Genomic DNA, 15,325 nt, shown 5'->3' with positions numbered 1-15,325 from the left:
TAAAACAAACAAAAAGTCAAGAATATGATTCAGAAGATTCAATCTGTAGAAAATTTTGTTCTATTAAAACTGTTAGCATAGGTGTGTGAACTGACTTTTTAGGTCAAAGTTGAGTCTGAGACCATTTTTTTCTTTCTCATTTCTGTGTACTCTGCTTCTACGAGACTAGGAGTTACGAGACTGGCACTGAATGGAAATAGCTGCAGATTCTTTCTTGAAATCAGAGACCAATATATGATGAGTATTAAGCAATCACCCCTTAGAGCTGAAGTGGTCACTAAATTCAGGCTCTTCAGCCATCTTTGTTAAAGAAGTAAATACTCTAGCAATAATGGATATGAATTGCTAGAGAGATCTTTGTCCTTGGCTCCATCTTCTAGTTATTCAGGTCAGCAGAAGCATTTCTTTTGTGTTGGTGAGGGGAAAAAATAGAAATAGCAACTAAAATAAGTCAAATTAAAAAAATCAGTCTGTTTCTTAGTCCTCTTCGTAATTTGGGTCACGTCCTGATATTGTTACTCAAATCAGTGGCTGCTTCTTGTAGAATAGGGTGCTGATCACCTGGAGTAGTTGTATTTCACAATGGGTGGCACGTACTGGCTTTATAAATTCTGTCACTTCCTCATGCTGGCAGCTTTGAAATAAAGTTTTCTGAAGAAAACTTTACCTTTTCCTATGAAGTTAGCGTAAGAATAGTTTGGAATGCGTTTATAATGGTAGAGACGTTATAATGTGAAACTTATTCATTGTTAATAGCATTTTTTTTTATTTCTGCATCCAGGCTTTACTTATGAAATATTCTATGAAAACCTAGGCCTTAGTGTGTTTGGTTGTGATTTAAAAAAAAAAAAAGTGCTTCTGCTTGCAAACTGAACTTCCTAGTGTATTTGAGTGTTTATGGGTAACTTTTAAAGTATTGGTATGTTTTCACAGGCTAGACACAACTCTCATAGACTTTACCGACATGAAGTGCCAACGAGGGGATTTAAGCTTCATTTTTAATGGTGATGCCGCACCCTCTGAATCTTTTGTAGTTTTAGACAATGAACAAAAAGTTTACCAGCGAATACATCATGAGGTAAAGATCTCTGTGAATGTAGGGTGTGAAATACCTCAAGCTTTTACTTCACATCAGAAGCCTGACTTATTTTATTAAACAAGATGTGCTGCTCAAAAAGACCCAAACAAGCTCCAAAGAAATGCAAACCAAATAATTTTTTGTTCAGTTGTTATAACTTAAGCTGTATAGGTGACATAAAATTTTGTTATGAAAAACACTGCTTTTGAATACAGACTTCTAAATGAGGAAGAAGCTAGAATGTGCATCTTTTGGAAAAACCTTTTATCATTCTGAATAGGCAAATATGTTTTAAGTTACGACGCGTGCTACTTTTAATCTTTCCAGTGGGCTTAGTTTAGATGTCCTTAGGTGGATTTTCAAACTTGCTTGCCACTGCTTTGCATCCATTTAGTCACTCTGTGGCCAGCTTAGTTGTTAACGATGCAAGGGTATGACTCATTGGACCCCTTGTATTTAGTCAAGTTTTTAATTGTAGCTTTATCCACCCATCACTTAAGCATATGGATCTTTCCCGTGGAAAGGGTGTGGCTGCTGAGCTTCTGGATAAATCACACTTGGATGCTTTATTTGCATTAATATTTAAGATTAAACTATTTGGTAACCATTTGGCCAGAGCTTCTATAAACCAGTTTGAAAATTCAGGAAATGCTAGTTCTGGGAAAAGTTCCAAAGGAAAAAGTTTATTGATTTATTTTTATTTTTTTTTAGAAGTAGTAATCATTATTATTAAGTTCTATTCAGTATTTGGGAATTTTTCTTCTAGGAATCTGAGATGGAAACAGAAGAAGAGGTTGACATTTTGATGAGCAGTGATATTTACTCAGCAACATTATCAACCAAATCAATTACCTTCACACGTGCCCAAACGGGATGGCTTTTTCGAGAAGACAAAACAGTAAGCTGAAAGAAAATTTCACAGACTGCATTACTGGGGACAAAATAGTTCAGACGGCCTTATGATGGTGTGGTTGGGAAGAAATAAGGAGTAAAAGAATAAGATGTTCAGGATGGAGGAAAAACGTCTCCCCCTACCCCCCACGATTGTCCGTAGTTTGACCACATAGAAGATATATGATGGACTGCCTTCATAAGAAAAAAGTAGCCTGGAAGAAAGATAGCAAACTGTAGCTATTGGGCAGCGGGGAGAACAGATTGTACTGCGAATTACTTTATTGTAGGAGTATATGGTGTCTGCACATTCATTCCAGGGCGTGCAGTAAGGATTCTGTGCGCTCCTGTGTCAGAGAAATGCGGGAAGATGGGAGTGTTCTGGGTAGTTCCTTTGGGTGTTCCTTTCTGTGTTGCCAGTCTGACTGAGGTACAAGTTCTCAGCTGTGAAAAAGTTGAAACGGCCGCATTCGTAACTTCTTTGAGTAGGAAATCGCTGTCTTCTGACTAGCTTGGAAGGGTTTTGTTTTCATCTGGATCTGTTCAGGTAGTGCCATTCATCCCAAGTTTTCGTCTGAGCTAGTGTTTCAGAACTTTCTTCCTTTTGAATACCAAATCCGTATTCTACATGTGTAGATTATCCTTTAACGCAGCTTGCTGTTGAAGGGGATGTCAGTCAGATTTCCCTTGGCCGCTCTTAAATTCTTAAACAATCTTTTCTGTATTAAAGTTTCCATTGATATGAAATATCTGTTCCTGATGGAGTTCTTGCGTTTGTGATCTACATACCTTACTGGGATTGTCCACTGATAGCTCATGTGGTTGGTTGTGTAAATTACAACATTTCAATCCTGAAGTTATCTTACTGCACTGAAGTGCAATTATTTGGATATACAAGAATTTAAGTGTTTTCATTTCATCTTCTGTGAGTCATTAATGTCCAATTCCTTTCGTGCAGGAAAGAGTAGGAAACTTTTTGGCAGATTTCTACTTGGTTAATGGACTTGTATTAGAATCAAGGAAAAGAAGAGAACACCTCAGTGAGGAGGATATTCTTCGAAATAAAGCTATCATGGAGAGCCTGAGTAAAGGTGGCAACTTAATGGAACAAAATTTTGAGGTATACTTAAGTAATTCTTCACAGTATGTGAATTTTTGCATAGGAGAATAATCTTTCACAACAGTCATTTAGCAAAATCTATAGATAGTGTTTTTATTCTATTTTGATTGTCTTAATTTTAAAATTACAAATATGACCTACAAGTATAATCATGGTGATACGTTAATTATCCTGATTAGTGCACACATTGAGGAATTTCTGTGATTATGTTGGATATTTCAGTCTTAATTTGTCTCTTAGTAAAAGATGATGGTTTTGACTGTGGCAAATCACTTTCACTTCTTTTAGACCAAATGTTTATTGTTTAGAATGCCTTTGTGGTTTTCTTTTCAATCGTGTTTTCCTTTAGCTTAGTTAAAATGGATTAAGCCTGTTATTATCACCATGAAATCAAGCGCTATTCAGAATGAGCCAGACATCATCTGGCAACACGCATACAGCCTTTTAAAAATGAATAATTTATTTCTGTATTAGCTTGTGCTTTGTTACTTGTCATTCAGACACTTGAATTAACTGATTAACTGATGTATTAAAACAGCCAGCTTCTGTGTAAAATAGTTTGAGGCCAAATACCTAAACAGAGACTATGAGAGCAAGAGCAGGAGATGGAAAAGCCCAGTGAAGTATCAGCTACAAACTGAATAGACTATATTGCTGTTCTCCGTAGAATTGAAGTACAGTTGTATCTTTTGAATGGCAAAATTCTAAGAGAATATAAGGAAAGATAAACAGTTAAGACCTATTTTTCTGAACAGCCTGTCAGACGGCAGTCGCTTACTCCGCCATCACCCAATACGATTACATGGGAAGAGTACATATCTGCTGAAAATGGAAAGTAAGTATTTTTGTTTCGTTGACGTTAACTTCCATAGACACCTTTAGATTATTGGTTTGGGGTTTGGGGGGGGGGGGGGTTGTGTTTTCTATTTTGTGGGTGCTTTTTGTTTATAGTTTTCTGGGGACAGAGGAACATTGGGTTTGATGTCTCAGCTGTTTAACATTCTTCAGTAGGCTGGCTGGGAAGCTGATACCTGTATACATAAACAGTATTATTGCATCAACTGGTGATAAAAATATTGGATGGGTGTCTACCTGATACCCATGGCTTGAAATTTAAACATTTTGAAAATACGCACAGCTAAGCTGGCTTTTTTTTTTTTTTTTAAGGAAGATTTTCTGACAAATTCATTGCTGTAATTCATTTATCTTTACTTATGATAGTAATAAATAATCCAGTTCACCATGTTTAAAATAAAAGTTTATGATTTAATGAGACTCTAGTAGCAGTGGCAGTGTACAAAAATGCAAACTTCTGGAATACAAGGACATACAGATCTCCTAGTACTGGCTAGATCTTTGCAAGATACTCTGCTCTAGGTGTGTAACTAGGTCGCGAACAGCTATAACTTAAATTAATTTACAGCAGCTTCATTTGTAGAAGATGGAAGCAGTTGAGTTTATTTTCTAGGACTGCATGCTGTCTGGCAGTTGAATGTAGAGGGACGAAAAAATGTACTGAGTGTGTCACATAAGTAACAATGATAAAAGTCCTTTCTCCAAAGATATTAGACTAGCCTGTAGTCAGATGTTACCAGGGAATACGATGATATGACAGTACAGGCTTACTAAAAAGGCACATGGATCTTTTTTGGGTTTGGGGGGTTTTAAAATTGATTTAATTTTTAATGTATTTGAGATAGAATGAATATTCAAGGAGAATAAATAGGATATGCTTGAACCGCTATTACTGTTGGGACAGAAATATGTATGTATATAAGATTTTGCTTTGTTTAATAATCTGATTAACTGAAGGGAGTTTAATAGGAAATCTAGGTTTCTAGCTAATATAAAGCAAAAGAGGAAAAGATTTGTTATCTTATTTGTTACCTGCCTGTTCCTCTCCTATAACAGAATTTTCTGTCCTGTGTTTTCCAGTATTGCTTTCTAGTGATAGTAGAGTAACTTTTTCGCTTTCTCTGAGATTGTTTCATATTTTAGGCTGAAAGGAAATTAACCTTTTCTAGTTCAACTTGATACTTGGTTCACATATAGACTATTTTAATTAACATCTGAAATCAGCTGTATATATTTCTGGGTAGTTGTCATGTCTTTCTACAGTGTTTATTTATATAATGTTTATGAGGAATTATTTGAAGATTTTTCTTAAGTCATTGCCCTAACTGTTTTTGTCTTGTCTCCTGGTTTAGCAGAACTCGTAGTAATTTAAATTAAGACGGTTAGACTCATCTTTACCATGCACAGCTTTTAAAGTATTTGCTTTAGGGATTCTTTACCGATGTTTTCAAACCTGAGTCTGTCTGCCTGCCTTTAAAACCAAGGTTTCACTGAGAGAAAAACTGACATTCTCTTTCTCCCCTCCTCAGAGCTCCTCATCTGGGTAGAGAGCTGGTCTGCAAAGAAAGCAAGAAAACCTTTAAAGCCACGATAGCTATGAGCCAGGAATTTCCCTTAGGAATTGAATCGTAAGTCAAAATTATTGGCCATGAATGTTATTTATATGTAGGAAATACTTTAATGTGCTTATAAACTGCAGAATTCTTTGCATCTTCAGATATGGGAATTTGGCAGTTTAAAAACCTGTGAATGAAGTCATGCTGCTAAGCAAGTAAACTGGCAAAATTAGAGACCTCAGTGCTGGTGTGCCTGTTATTGGAAGAGCCAAGTGCTTATCTTGATAAGACCAGAGGTTTGACCTGGTTTATCGTTAACTTGTCACAATACTGATGTGCCTGATTCTACAGAATTCTAAAACGTTTTTCCCCGTAACAAGTTTCAGCACAAAGTTATGTCCTCTAAACCAGTACAAAACCAGGTCAGGTTCCTTATGGCCATGGAGAAGAGGGTGTGGTACTATATGCTTCAGTCTCTTGTGTAAAATGAGGACAAGAAATTAATATCTTGATGTTCATTTTTGTACACCTATGGTAATACGATATGGATCACTAAGAACTGGATGTGAGGATGCTGATATTGAAGCTCTAAGGAGATAGAGACACATATATAAGCACGATGTAATTTTTCAGCTCCTTTTTTTATCACTTTGCTCTTTGGGCCATTTATCTTTTCTGGGGGGAAAGCTTGTGAAACAAGAATTTGTAATGAAATCTGTTTTCCTTTTCAGATTGTTGAATGTTTTAGAAGTAATTGCACCCTTCAAGCACTTTAACAAACTTAGAGAATTTGTTCAAATGAAGCTTCCACCAGGCTTTCCTGTAAAATTAGGTAAGATGACCACAACAACTCTTGCGGCTTTTTATTTCCAAAACGTGTGTACTTATTCATGCAATATGTCCAAAACTTCTGTTGAGTTTTGGAAAAGAACTCTCTCACATAAGAGTGCATTGCTGTAGATTTTAGGAGAACATAGTTAAGTTAGTGGAAGTAACAGTAGGTAGGAAATCTGCAGCTCAAAGGTTAATATAGTTCTAGTCAGGAAGAGAGCTCTGTAATTTACATTTTCCTAATACTAGGGTCTTGCTCTAAGAGTAACGTAGATATGCTGAATTATCCTTGCATGAAAGGATGATCTCAGTCACAAGTTGAGTATTTTGTAGCATTTTTGTATTCCTTTTTCCTCAAGGATTACTGGTGATGTATTTTTCACTTACAAATGAATAGAAAACTATTACACTCCTAACAAATGGAAGTGTATAAAGCAACTTATTCATGGTATAGATTATCACAGCATAAACTGCCAAAAAGTAAGAGTACCTTTTCTAAGTGTTACAGGATTTCTTGCATACCAGTAAGCTGTTTAAGCTGGACAAATCTGAACAGACTATGTTCTACCTCCTATCATATTTGCACAGCTCTGTTTATTGAGGATTGAATTTTTGCTTAGCTCATTAAGTTAGTTCATGGGCAAGCCAGTTTTATTGAGGATAACTCTTAAGTGTTCAACCTCAATTCAAACTGGAAAAGGGTTATATTTTAAAGGAAACATTAAAAAGGTTTGTCTTTTCATGTGGATTTGCTCAACTGAAGCCTATGTGTGGCAAGGTTATTTCATCTTGTATCACCTTCAGGCCCATGTCCTCTGTTCTAACAGATTAATCTGTATGTTCACAGCACCTTGGTTTCCACGTCGTCAGTCCACACCAAGAAAGGAAAACCACTGAATTAATAAAATTAACAGTGTTTTGAATGGTGTATTGAGTTGGGTATGGCTTCTGTGCTCAGGGTATCTGAGTATATTCTGAAATAACTTTTTTTAAACCACCTCCTTTTTTAAGAGCTTTGAATCGCCATTGTATGGAATACTAAACAAGCTTCTACGTCTTGAGCAAGTCTGAAGTTACAAATCTTTAAGTAACAGTTGGTAATTATTGGTAAGCCTGTATTTCTTTGCCTTTCATTGTACCGTTTTGCTTCCTATCTAGATATTCCTGTATTTCCCACCATCACAGCCACTGTGACTTTTCAGGAGTTCCGTTACGATGAATTTGATGAATCCATCTTCACTATTCCTGATGACTACAAGGAGGACCCCAGCCGTTTTCCTGATCTCTAACTAAACTGGAAGGTTAATGGTGAATAACAATACCAGCGTACTACAGTCAAAGCAAGTGGATGCAAACGGCCCACAGGTATAGATAGAGAAGTGGGTCATAAAGGAAGGGATAAACTTAATAATCCGGAAGAAAAGGGAACACGCATCAAATGACTGATGTACTGATACTCACTATAATGGGCATCTAATCTAGTTCCTGATTTACAGCAAGTCTTCTGATGTGTCCTTCACACTTTTATACATCCAGTACTGCAAGCGTGGTAGTCTGACACCTCGATGACCCTGAGATACTTAACAGCTGTGAGGACTATCATTCGTTTTTAAATTTTTTACATTTCTTGGTGATACAAAAAGCACTCTTGGACCATTAGCATAAAAGTTGAAATGTCTTGGCTGGATATTAGCCCTATAAAACATCCCACCATACTTAAGATGACCATATTATATTCTTTCAAGCTTTGTTTTCATGAATTGTAAACTATGTATCATTATGTATAGTTCAGTAATTTGAATGTTAGTTGAACGTATGTTAGAAGGAATGCATTTTCTGTAGATGAATGAACCAAATGGTAACCATTAAACAGTTGCATTTTCATCCTGCAATACACTTCAGAAACAGCATTCGCTCTGCAGGGAATGAGGTACCTCCTCTAGCACCTTAGTGCAGTCCATTGTGGTGCTATCCGTGTCTCTCCGAACCGTTCATTTCTTCACGGAGCTGTTTGTTAATCTTCCTTTCACTGGCTCCGCGCTTAACTTCTCTTCATCATGCTGGCTTGGTGGTCCCTGCTGTGTCCATGATGCTGTGTTGGTTAGCGTGCTCGGAGGTTCATTAGCTAGAAATTGTCACTTTTTCCTTCTTTTGTCACATGCACTTAGGAGACTTGCTCCATCCTGGTTGAGCATCAACTAGGTTATCTTGCATTTGTATTCAGCAGCCACTCGAAAACATGGGATGCATATAAAGAGTTACTAGAACAAGAAGCTCAAGCATTAAATCTTCATACAAGAAGAAGTTTCCCTTGAAGTTAGTTTAATTGTAGTGCACATTGAATAGGGCTCCCATTGGAAGATTTTATTTGCAAATGCTGAGGATGTTTCCAGATTAATTTCCTTCCTCTTAATATTTTGAATAGGTAGGCGTTCCAGTACTCTGGCTTCTTGAGCTTATTCTCATTCCAAGTGGTTCCAGTCTCCTAATTTGACAATAATCCAGCTTTTTGGTTTGTTAGAAAGAATTTGTGCAAAAGGCTAATGGTGCTATTTGTTTGTATTAAGAAATTTAGATTAAAGTGCTGTGGTGTAATTGTACAAAAATGTAAATATTTTCAAAGTTATATTCTTTGTGCACTGTAGTTAAAACTTTTTCTGGAAATCAATAGAGTGAATATCAAACTTTATAACAAAGAGTACCGTCAACGCTTAGTAAAGGTAACCAACCTAACTAACCATGCAGGTGATAAATGGAGATGGCTTATCACAAGGCAATAAAAGCTGACTTGTCAGGCACATCGACAGAACGTGGAAGTACATGTCTGAAGCAGACGTTCTTTCAAAACTTCTGGAATCCGTCTGTATAAAACCCAAAGAGGCTGCTCTAGAGAAGGACGGTATCCACTCCGTAAGTGGAGTCCTAGTGAATCACTATCAGCAAAGTACAGATAAACTGAAAATAGGAAGCTGAGGTTGATCCTCTTTCCAGCATCACTATAAACCTGCAAGTTGGACAGGTGAGTCGTGTTTACTTTGCAGACTGTGATCGATACACTGGAGTTATTAATTCAAAATCAAATCGAAAATAAAACTATAGGGGGAAAAAAGCAAAGGGAAATGTAGAATTGTAATTACTTTTGAAGTACTGTATCAGTAGCAGATGTTGAACATTCAGTAGGGATGATAGAACTTGTTCTTCCAAGTAATTATGAATTCCTAAAGTGTTTGACATCTGTGGTATAAATTGACACCCACCTCATGCTCCTCCTTGGAAACAGCTGAGATCCTTGCCGTGAGAGACCAGGGCTGAATGTATGTAGAGGCTGAATTCGCCTGTCGGTGCTGGAGGTCAGGATGAAGTGTCAGGGGGGCCAAACACCGATTTCTCCTGTCGCCCTCTGTTACAGCTGCCCGTTGCGGGGTGGAATGTTTTGTGTAGTGCTGCTGGCTCGGGTCTTGTGCCGGGTGTGAAGCTGAAGGGAGCGCAGGTGCCGTACAGGAGCACCGAGTTCCTTGGAAATTTCAGCAAACGCAGGAGACCGTTTCTCCATCAGGTGAATGTTAGAAATCCTTTTTCTCAGTATTACGGGGAAGGAACCACGTGTTTCGTATTACTTTGCGTTTTTGGTTGTTCCAAATTACCATCACAGAGCTTGCTGACATAGGAAGGAGCATACGTACCTGGAGCTACGTGGTTTAGGCAATATAGCGACTGCAATGGACTGGATTCTAGACTTTAAAAAAAAGAACAAAGCTTTTTCTGTAGCCTCACGTGAAAACGGGGTTCTGTGTATCTCCATCTGCCTATAGAACAGCCCGTGTCGTCTTCTGGTGGCAAATGAGGTGTCCGACTCAAAGCCCACTGCAGTTTGTGGAAATGTTTTCGGTGATTTCCGTGGACTCCGGCTGCAGGTTTTGTGGGTTTTTTTAACCTTCATGATTACACAACTACTAACTTTGATACATTTTAAGATTTGCAGAAACTTTTTATAGTGGGTTGCTATATTAAGGCTTGCTCTCATTTGGAGTGTCAGCAGAGAAGAGTGGACACAGATTTGGTTGACTGTAGTCTTTTTACATTATTCTGATGAACACGCCCTGCTACTTCTCCTCTTCTTACGATGGAGCTGAATGATCTGCCCCCAGCCAGGTTGTCCTTTCCAGTTCAGTGACTGTTCTCAGATTCCTGTGACAGCCTCATGAAGTGAGACTCGGTGAACTGTTTCTCGGTACATTTCCTTCCAACTTTTGGTGATGTGTTTTCCGTCTGAAACATTCCTAGTGGTGGGTTTTGAAACTTAAAGCATGGGGACACTTGGGGCATGGTTTCCTGATGGATACACTGCAAGCGGCAGGAATCCTCATTAGCGAGAGGGACGTTAGGCTGGGCCTACCTTCGGGACTCGCGTCTTGGCACGGGCGTGAAGAGATGTGATCCCGGCCGCGTAGCTGTGCTGGTGCCGTTCTTTAGTGGCGACTCTGTCCACACTGATCTAAATGTTTTATCCGCGATAGTTTGTTTTGCTTGCAAGGGTTTTTGTGTTGTCCTGACACAAAGTGCGTATTTGCCGGTATGGATGCGGCTGCGCAGAAGCTTTGCCGGCGCTGTGGATGGGTGAAGCGTTTCTGGTATAGAGGGAGCCTCAGTCCGCAGCTGTGCTGCGGGCACCGGTGTCCTTTGCCGCTTGCGATCTCCTGGTCAGATATCTTTTGGAAGTTTTATTTTTTCTAGCAGGATTGATCTAGCAGAACTTCATTTTTGTTTTTCCCCTCATCTTTTCCTTGCGACCACGTTGGGTGTTAAGGGAAGGTTTGGTCCCCTGTAGAGTGAATGCGTATCCACAGCGGTTTTACAGAGGTTGTCTCATCGCTGCTGCGCAACGAGAAGCGTGTCAGCTTGAACTTGATAATTTGACTCGGGCGCGTGTGGGGACTGCCGTTGCAACAAGATAGCCTGGAACGCAAGAACATCTGGGCAACCGAACCCGCCTTTCTGGCCACGCCAGCTGCGGTGTGCGGTATCGTTTATGGTGAACACCAGCGGGGTGAAGAAGGGAGCTGGCACAGGTTGGGCAAGAATCAAGGTGCACGTTGACGCCGTGGTGGTCTTTGAGGTGAAGCTGACAACGGTGCGCAAGTGATGTGTGCGGAGGGGGAAAGCTCTGTCGCGGGGCTGTGGGCGAGCCCCGCCGTTCGCACTCGGGGGCATTGGTTCTTTCTGATCTCACCCCCTTTTTTTTTTCTTTTCCCCCGATGGCTGTGAGGTTTTTTTATGACTGAGGATTAAAAGACAGCCATTAATTTTGGTAAACTGAAATAAATCGTTGCAAAAGAATTCCTAGGGTTGTTTCTTAACCAAACTGTTTTACTGGTCTTCCAAAATATTGCTTTAATTTGTGGCAAAGGGAATGCGTTTTCTTTTTCCTTGCAAGGAGCTGCTGTTCCAGTCACTGTACTCACTTTACTGCAATTCTTGATTTATGTATGGAAACGATTTGTTACAAAAAACCCCGGATATGTTTGTGCTGGAAACCCACCTTGTTAAGTTGATATTCAGAGCAACTGTCCGTTTTTTTTAAATGTATTTGTTCTTTATTTGTAATTCATGCAAGGATAACCGCATTATTTAATCTGTATTAACAAATTTCCTGTAATGCTGCAGTTTCACATTTATTTTCCTTACAATTTGTAATTATCATGGAAACAATGTCACTTTTTTGCATTTTACTAGTTGTCTGGTCCATGTTTTTAACTTACCTTCACTAATAGTAATTTTTGGTTGTATCATTTGTTAGAATAAAGACCAAAATATGCTGTTTGATTCTGAAACTGTTCAACATGTGAAAATCAAGTTTTAACTCTCTTTTCGGGATATATATACGCTGTAGACGTGCATCTCTGAGCAGGGATTCGATCTGAGGGGACGAGCTCACACTGCTACATTCTGCAAGGGCATTTTATTCGTCATTTTTTTAAATAAAATCCTGCATTTTCATTACAGACTGTTCTTTACCCTCTGTAAAGCTCCCAGTTTTATTGGACTGTCTGGTACGCAGCGGAATAGCCGTGGTGGAAGGACATGGACAGTAGCTTCTGGCATTTACCTAGAGCTAAGGAGTCAGAAGTTTAGAAATAGCTGCCTGGGAGGGAGGGAGGGAGGGAGAGCTTTTAAGTTTGCTGAACGGTGGTCAGTAATTACACAAGTTTTATCTCCCAAATCCAGAAATGTACTCATTTAAATAACAAGATGTGACAATTGGTCCTAACGGTAGTCTCTCCAAGAACTGGGGTGACTTGGAGAGCAAAACCTGGAACTTCTAAAGTTTCATTTTGCCTCGTAGAAGGTTTTTTTGGGGGGGGTTGACTTAGAATTGCTTTTCTGCCCTCCTGCAAGCATCAGAAGTTGAGCTTGCAGAGCAGGGATCGGGACATCCCTCTGTAGTTAAGGATTTGCTAACTTTCAAAATCTCGTATTTATAAAGGGTGAGGAGAACTCCTGTTTGGAGTTACAGAAAGTGCTTAAAACATCACCAGTTAAAACCAAAGATTTCAGTAAACTGTGCAGTTGTAGCTTTTATGTTGCTACAACACACCATTAAATATTGTGGGTAGCTACAAGGCTGGCTTTTGCTATGATGAAGTACTTTTAAAATGAGCGTGACAACACACGCTAGGGCCTTCCCAGATTGATTACCGTGAAGGTATGACTGAGCAAGACATTTTTCTTTCGCATACGATAACTCATCCATGTATGACAGCCCAGCTACGGAAACAGAATTCCCCAGCATCAACAGCAGGACATCGCTTTTTCCATCTGGCTTGCGGTGCTGTGTTCTCATGTGACAGGCATCACTTAACGTTCATTGCAAATGAAATACTGCAGGATGAGCTGCGTGCTGACGGGGTACCCGAGAAGTTGGAACAAAAAAACCCCGCTGCTGCCAGTGTGAGTTTCGACTGAGAGGAAAAGAGAGAGAAGCCGCTTTTGGCCGCCCCGATGGCGAGGTGCAAAGGGAAGAGCTGGACTATTGGGGAGCTGCGCGACAGCTGCAGTCTGACAACAGCAAATGGAAGGCTGATGCATAAGCAAAAGTGAATCCTATTCGGTATTGAAGTGTTTGGGTTTTAAGAACTCTGGTAGCAGAAGCAATAGCTACTGAAATGTAATACAGCGCGGGCTTTAACAACTGCGGCCCACAGGAGAGGAGTATTCCCCTGTGGTTCCTAGCTGGCATTTTCCAACAGCTTTAGGTTTGCTCTGAAAATGGTTGCCTGTCTTCGGTTGCAGCCTGCCAAGAGACGCTGGGAGAAAAGCAAGGAACCGCTTTCCCTCACCCTCCGGTTCACAATTAGAAAGTTACTCAATGCCGAAGCTTCGGTGCATCTTTTTTGCCTGTGACCCAGCCAACCAGTACGAGCGGCTGCCGCCGCCACGCACAACCCTTGCTGCCTGCTTCTCTGTACCATTTCAAGTGGGAAAACTCCTGCAAGTTACCCCGGTCAGTTAAACCCAGCCGCAAGGATGCCAGGGGCCCGGAGCAGCTGCTGCTGAACCAGGATCAGACTACTTCAGTGACGCAGAGAGGTGTTACGTGACTTGGAAGGCCTCGCCTCGCGAGGCAGGTGAGCCTCTGCGCCCCGATAATTACCAAACCGAATCACCAAAATAAAGTTGTTGTTCTCCTGGCTCGCCGCTCTTAACTGCGCGACGCGGCAGACGTACACCTGGGCGAGGAAGCTGCGGTGCAGGTTCAAGCCACGCGGGAGGAGGGCAGCGGCGTGTCTGCAGCGCTGCTGGAGGGGAGCGCTGTAAGGGGTTGCAGGCTGGTGCCTGAAGCGACTGGCCGCCGCCTCTGGCAGCGCAGCTCTGCACGCTTGGCCTGAAAGGCAATAAACCAACGTTACGTACGGTTACGTGCACGGTTAGCAAATGCGGTCTAAAACCACGCGCGTTCCTCCAGCGTGTATTTGGGCTTGGGCAGCCGGAGGTACGCAGTGAATGCACAACACAGGCTTGGTTTGTTGGTAAAATAAACTAGAAACAACATCATTTAATTACATGTAGCCCTCCATCGACCGTCGTGAGCTCAATACCCTGACTTGGTCCTTCGTTACAGCATGTGAATGACTTTCACAACAACAAGGTCTAAGGATCAAGGAGGTTTACTTTATTACTAGAAATCGGTTTATGTTCTTGTACTTCACATATAAATATCCTGATGACAACAAAAAAGGCACATCTATGAAGACATCATGCACCTTGTCTGTGTCTATTTTTATTTTATTACAAGAACTGTCACTCTCTCTCCACTAGAAACGAAAGCCTAGAACTGGTTGTATGACATATACCCCTCTGGATTGACAAAATACTCAAAACGGTTGGTAAAAATTTACATTTCTACAAATTCTAAAAATGACACTGCATATCTAAATGGCGAGTTCCACTTTGCCTGGGGCAGAAGTACAGTTTAAAAAGAAGGTGGTTTGACTCGCCAGATTCAAGAAGTTCAAGCACCACTTACAGTTTCATTCCAAAACTTACCAATTTAAACCAGTAAGTTTGTAGTTGACATTAACCGCCTACTTTATATGCACAAAGCACTCGCTGCTTCCCGTTTCTGCTAGTCTTCCACTACCATCCTGAAGAGGTGAATGTCCATATTTCAATGAAAATACAAAAGATTTTTACAAATACATATTTCTTTTTAAAAGTACTTGTCCCATAATACCTCTAGATTCCCATTTAAGCCCATTCCCTTCATTCCCCCCAAAAGTAAAATAATTCTTTCTTTAGTGTAACATCCTTAACAAGAGCTAAAATGGCAGGCTTATCAGCTTTGTCACTGCACTTACAGGTTTTGAAGAGATGAAGTTGTTACGGTCTTTTTAAAATAGGTAGATGAAGAAAAATGTATGCTCTAAATGAATGAGGTAAAGTTCCATACATTCAGTGGTGTAAATAAATACCAGCAGAGTTTTCTAGGAACATGAG

General features: G+C 40.1%; 1 protein-coding gene across 1 annotated transcript in view; it reads left to right on the top strand.

The window, feature by feature from the left end:
• The window catches only part of ANKRD13C (ankyrin repeat domain 13C), a 28,640-nt gene extending 16,312 nt beyond the window's left edge, over positions 1–12,328 (top strand). The window contains exons 7-13 of the mRNA XM_050900848.1: positions 934–1,078; positions 1,845–1,976; positions 2,928–3,089; positions 3,845–3,924; positions 5,474–5,572; positions 6,232–6,332; positions 7,490–12,328. Of these exons, the coding sequence (XP_050756805.1) occupies positions 934–1,078; positions 1,845–1,976; positions 2,928–3,089; positions 3,845–3,924; positions 5,474–5,572; positions 6,232–6,332; positions 7,490–7,620 (850 nt within the window). The 3' untranslated portion in view covers positions 7,621–12,328. The remainder of the gene's footprint in view (positions 1–933; positions 1,079–1,844; positions 1,977–2,927; positions 3,090–3,844; positions 3,925–5,473; positions 5,573–6,231; positions 6,333–7,489) is intronic.
• Positions 12,329–15,325: the final 2,997 nt, after the last annotated feature.

This window comes from Gymnogyps californianus, chromosome 8 (genome assembly GCF_018139145.2).
Source record: "Gymnogyps californianus isolate 813 chromosome 8, ASM1813914v2, whole genome shotgun sequence".
Lineage (NCBI taxonomy): Eukaryota > Metazoa > Chordata > Aves > Accipitriformes > Cathartidae > Gymnogyps > Gymnogyps californianus.
The sequence above is the reverse complement of the archived record's forward strand: the minus strand, read 5'-3'. Positions and strand labels throughout refer to the sequence as shown.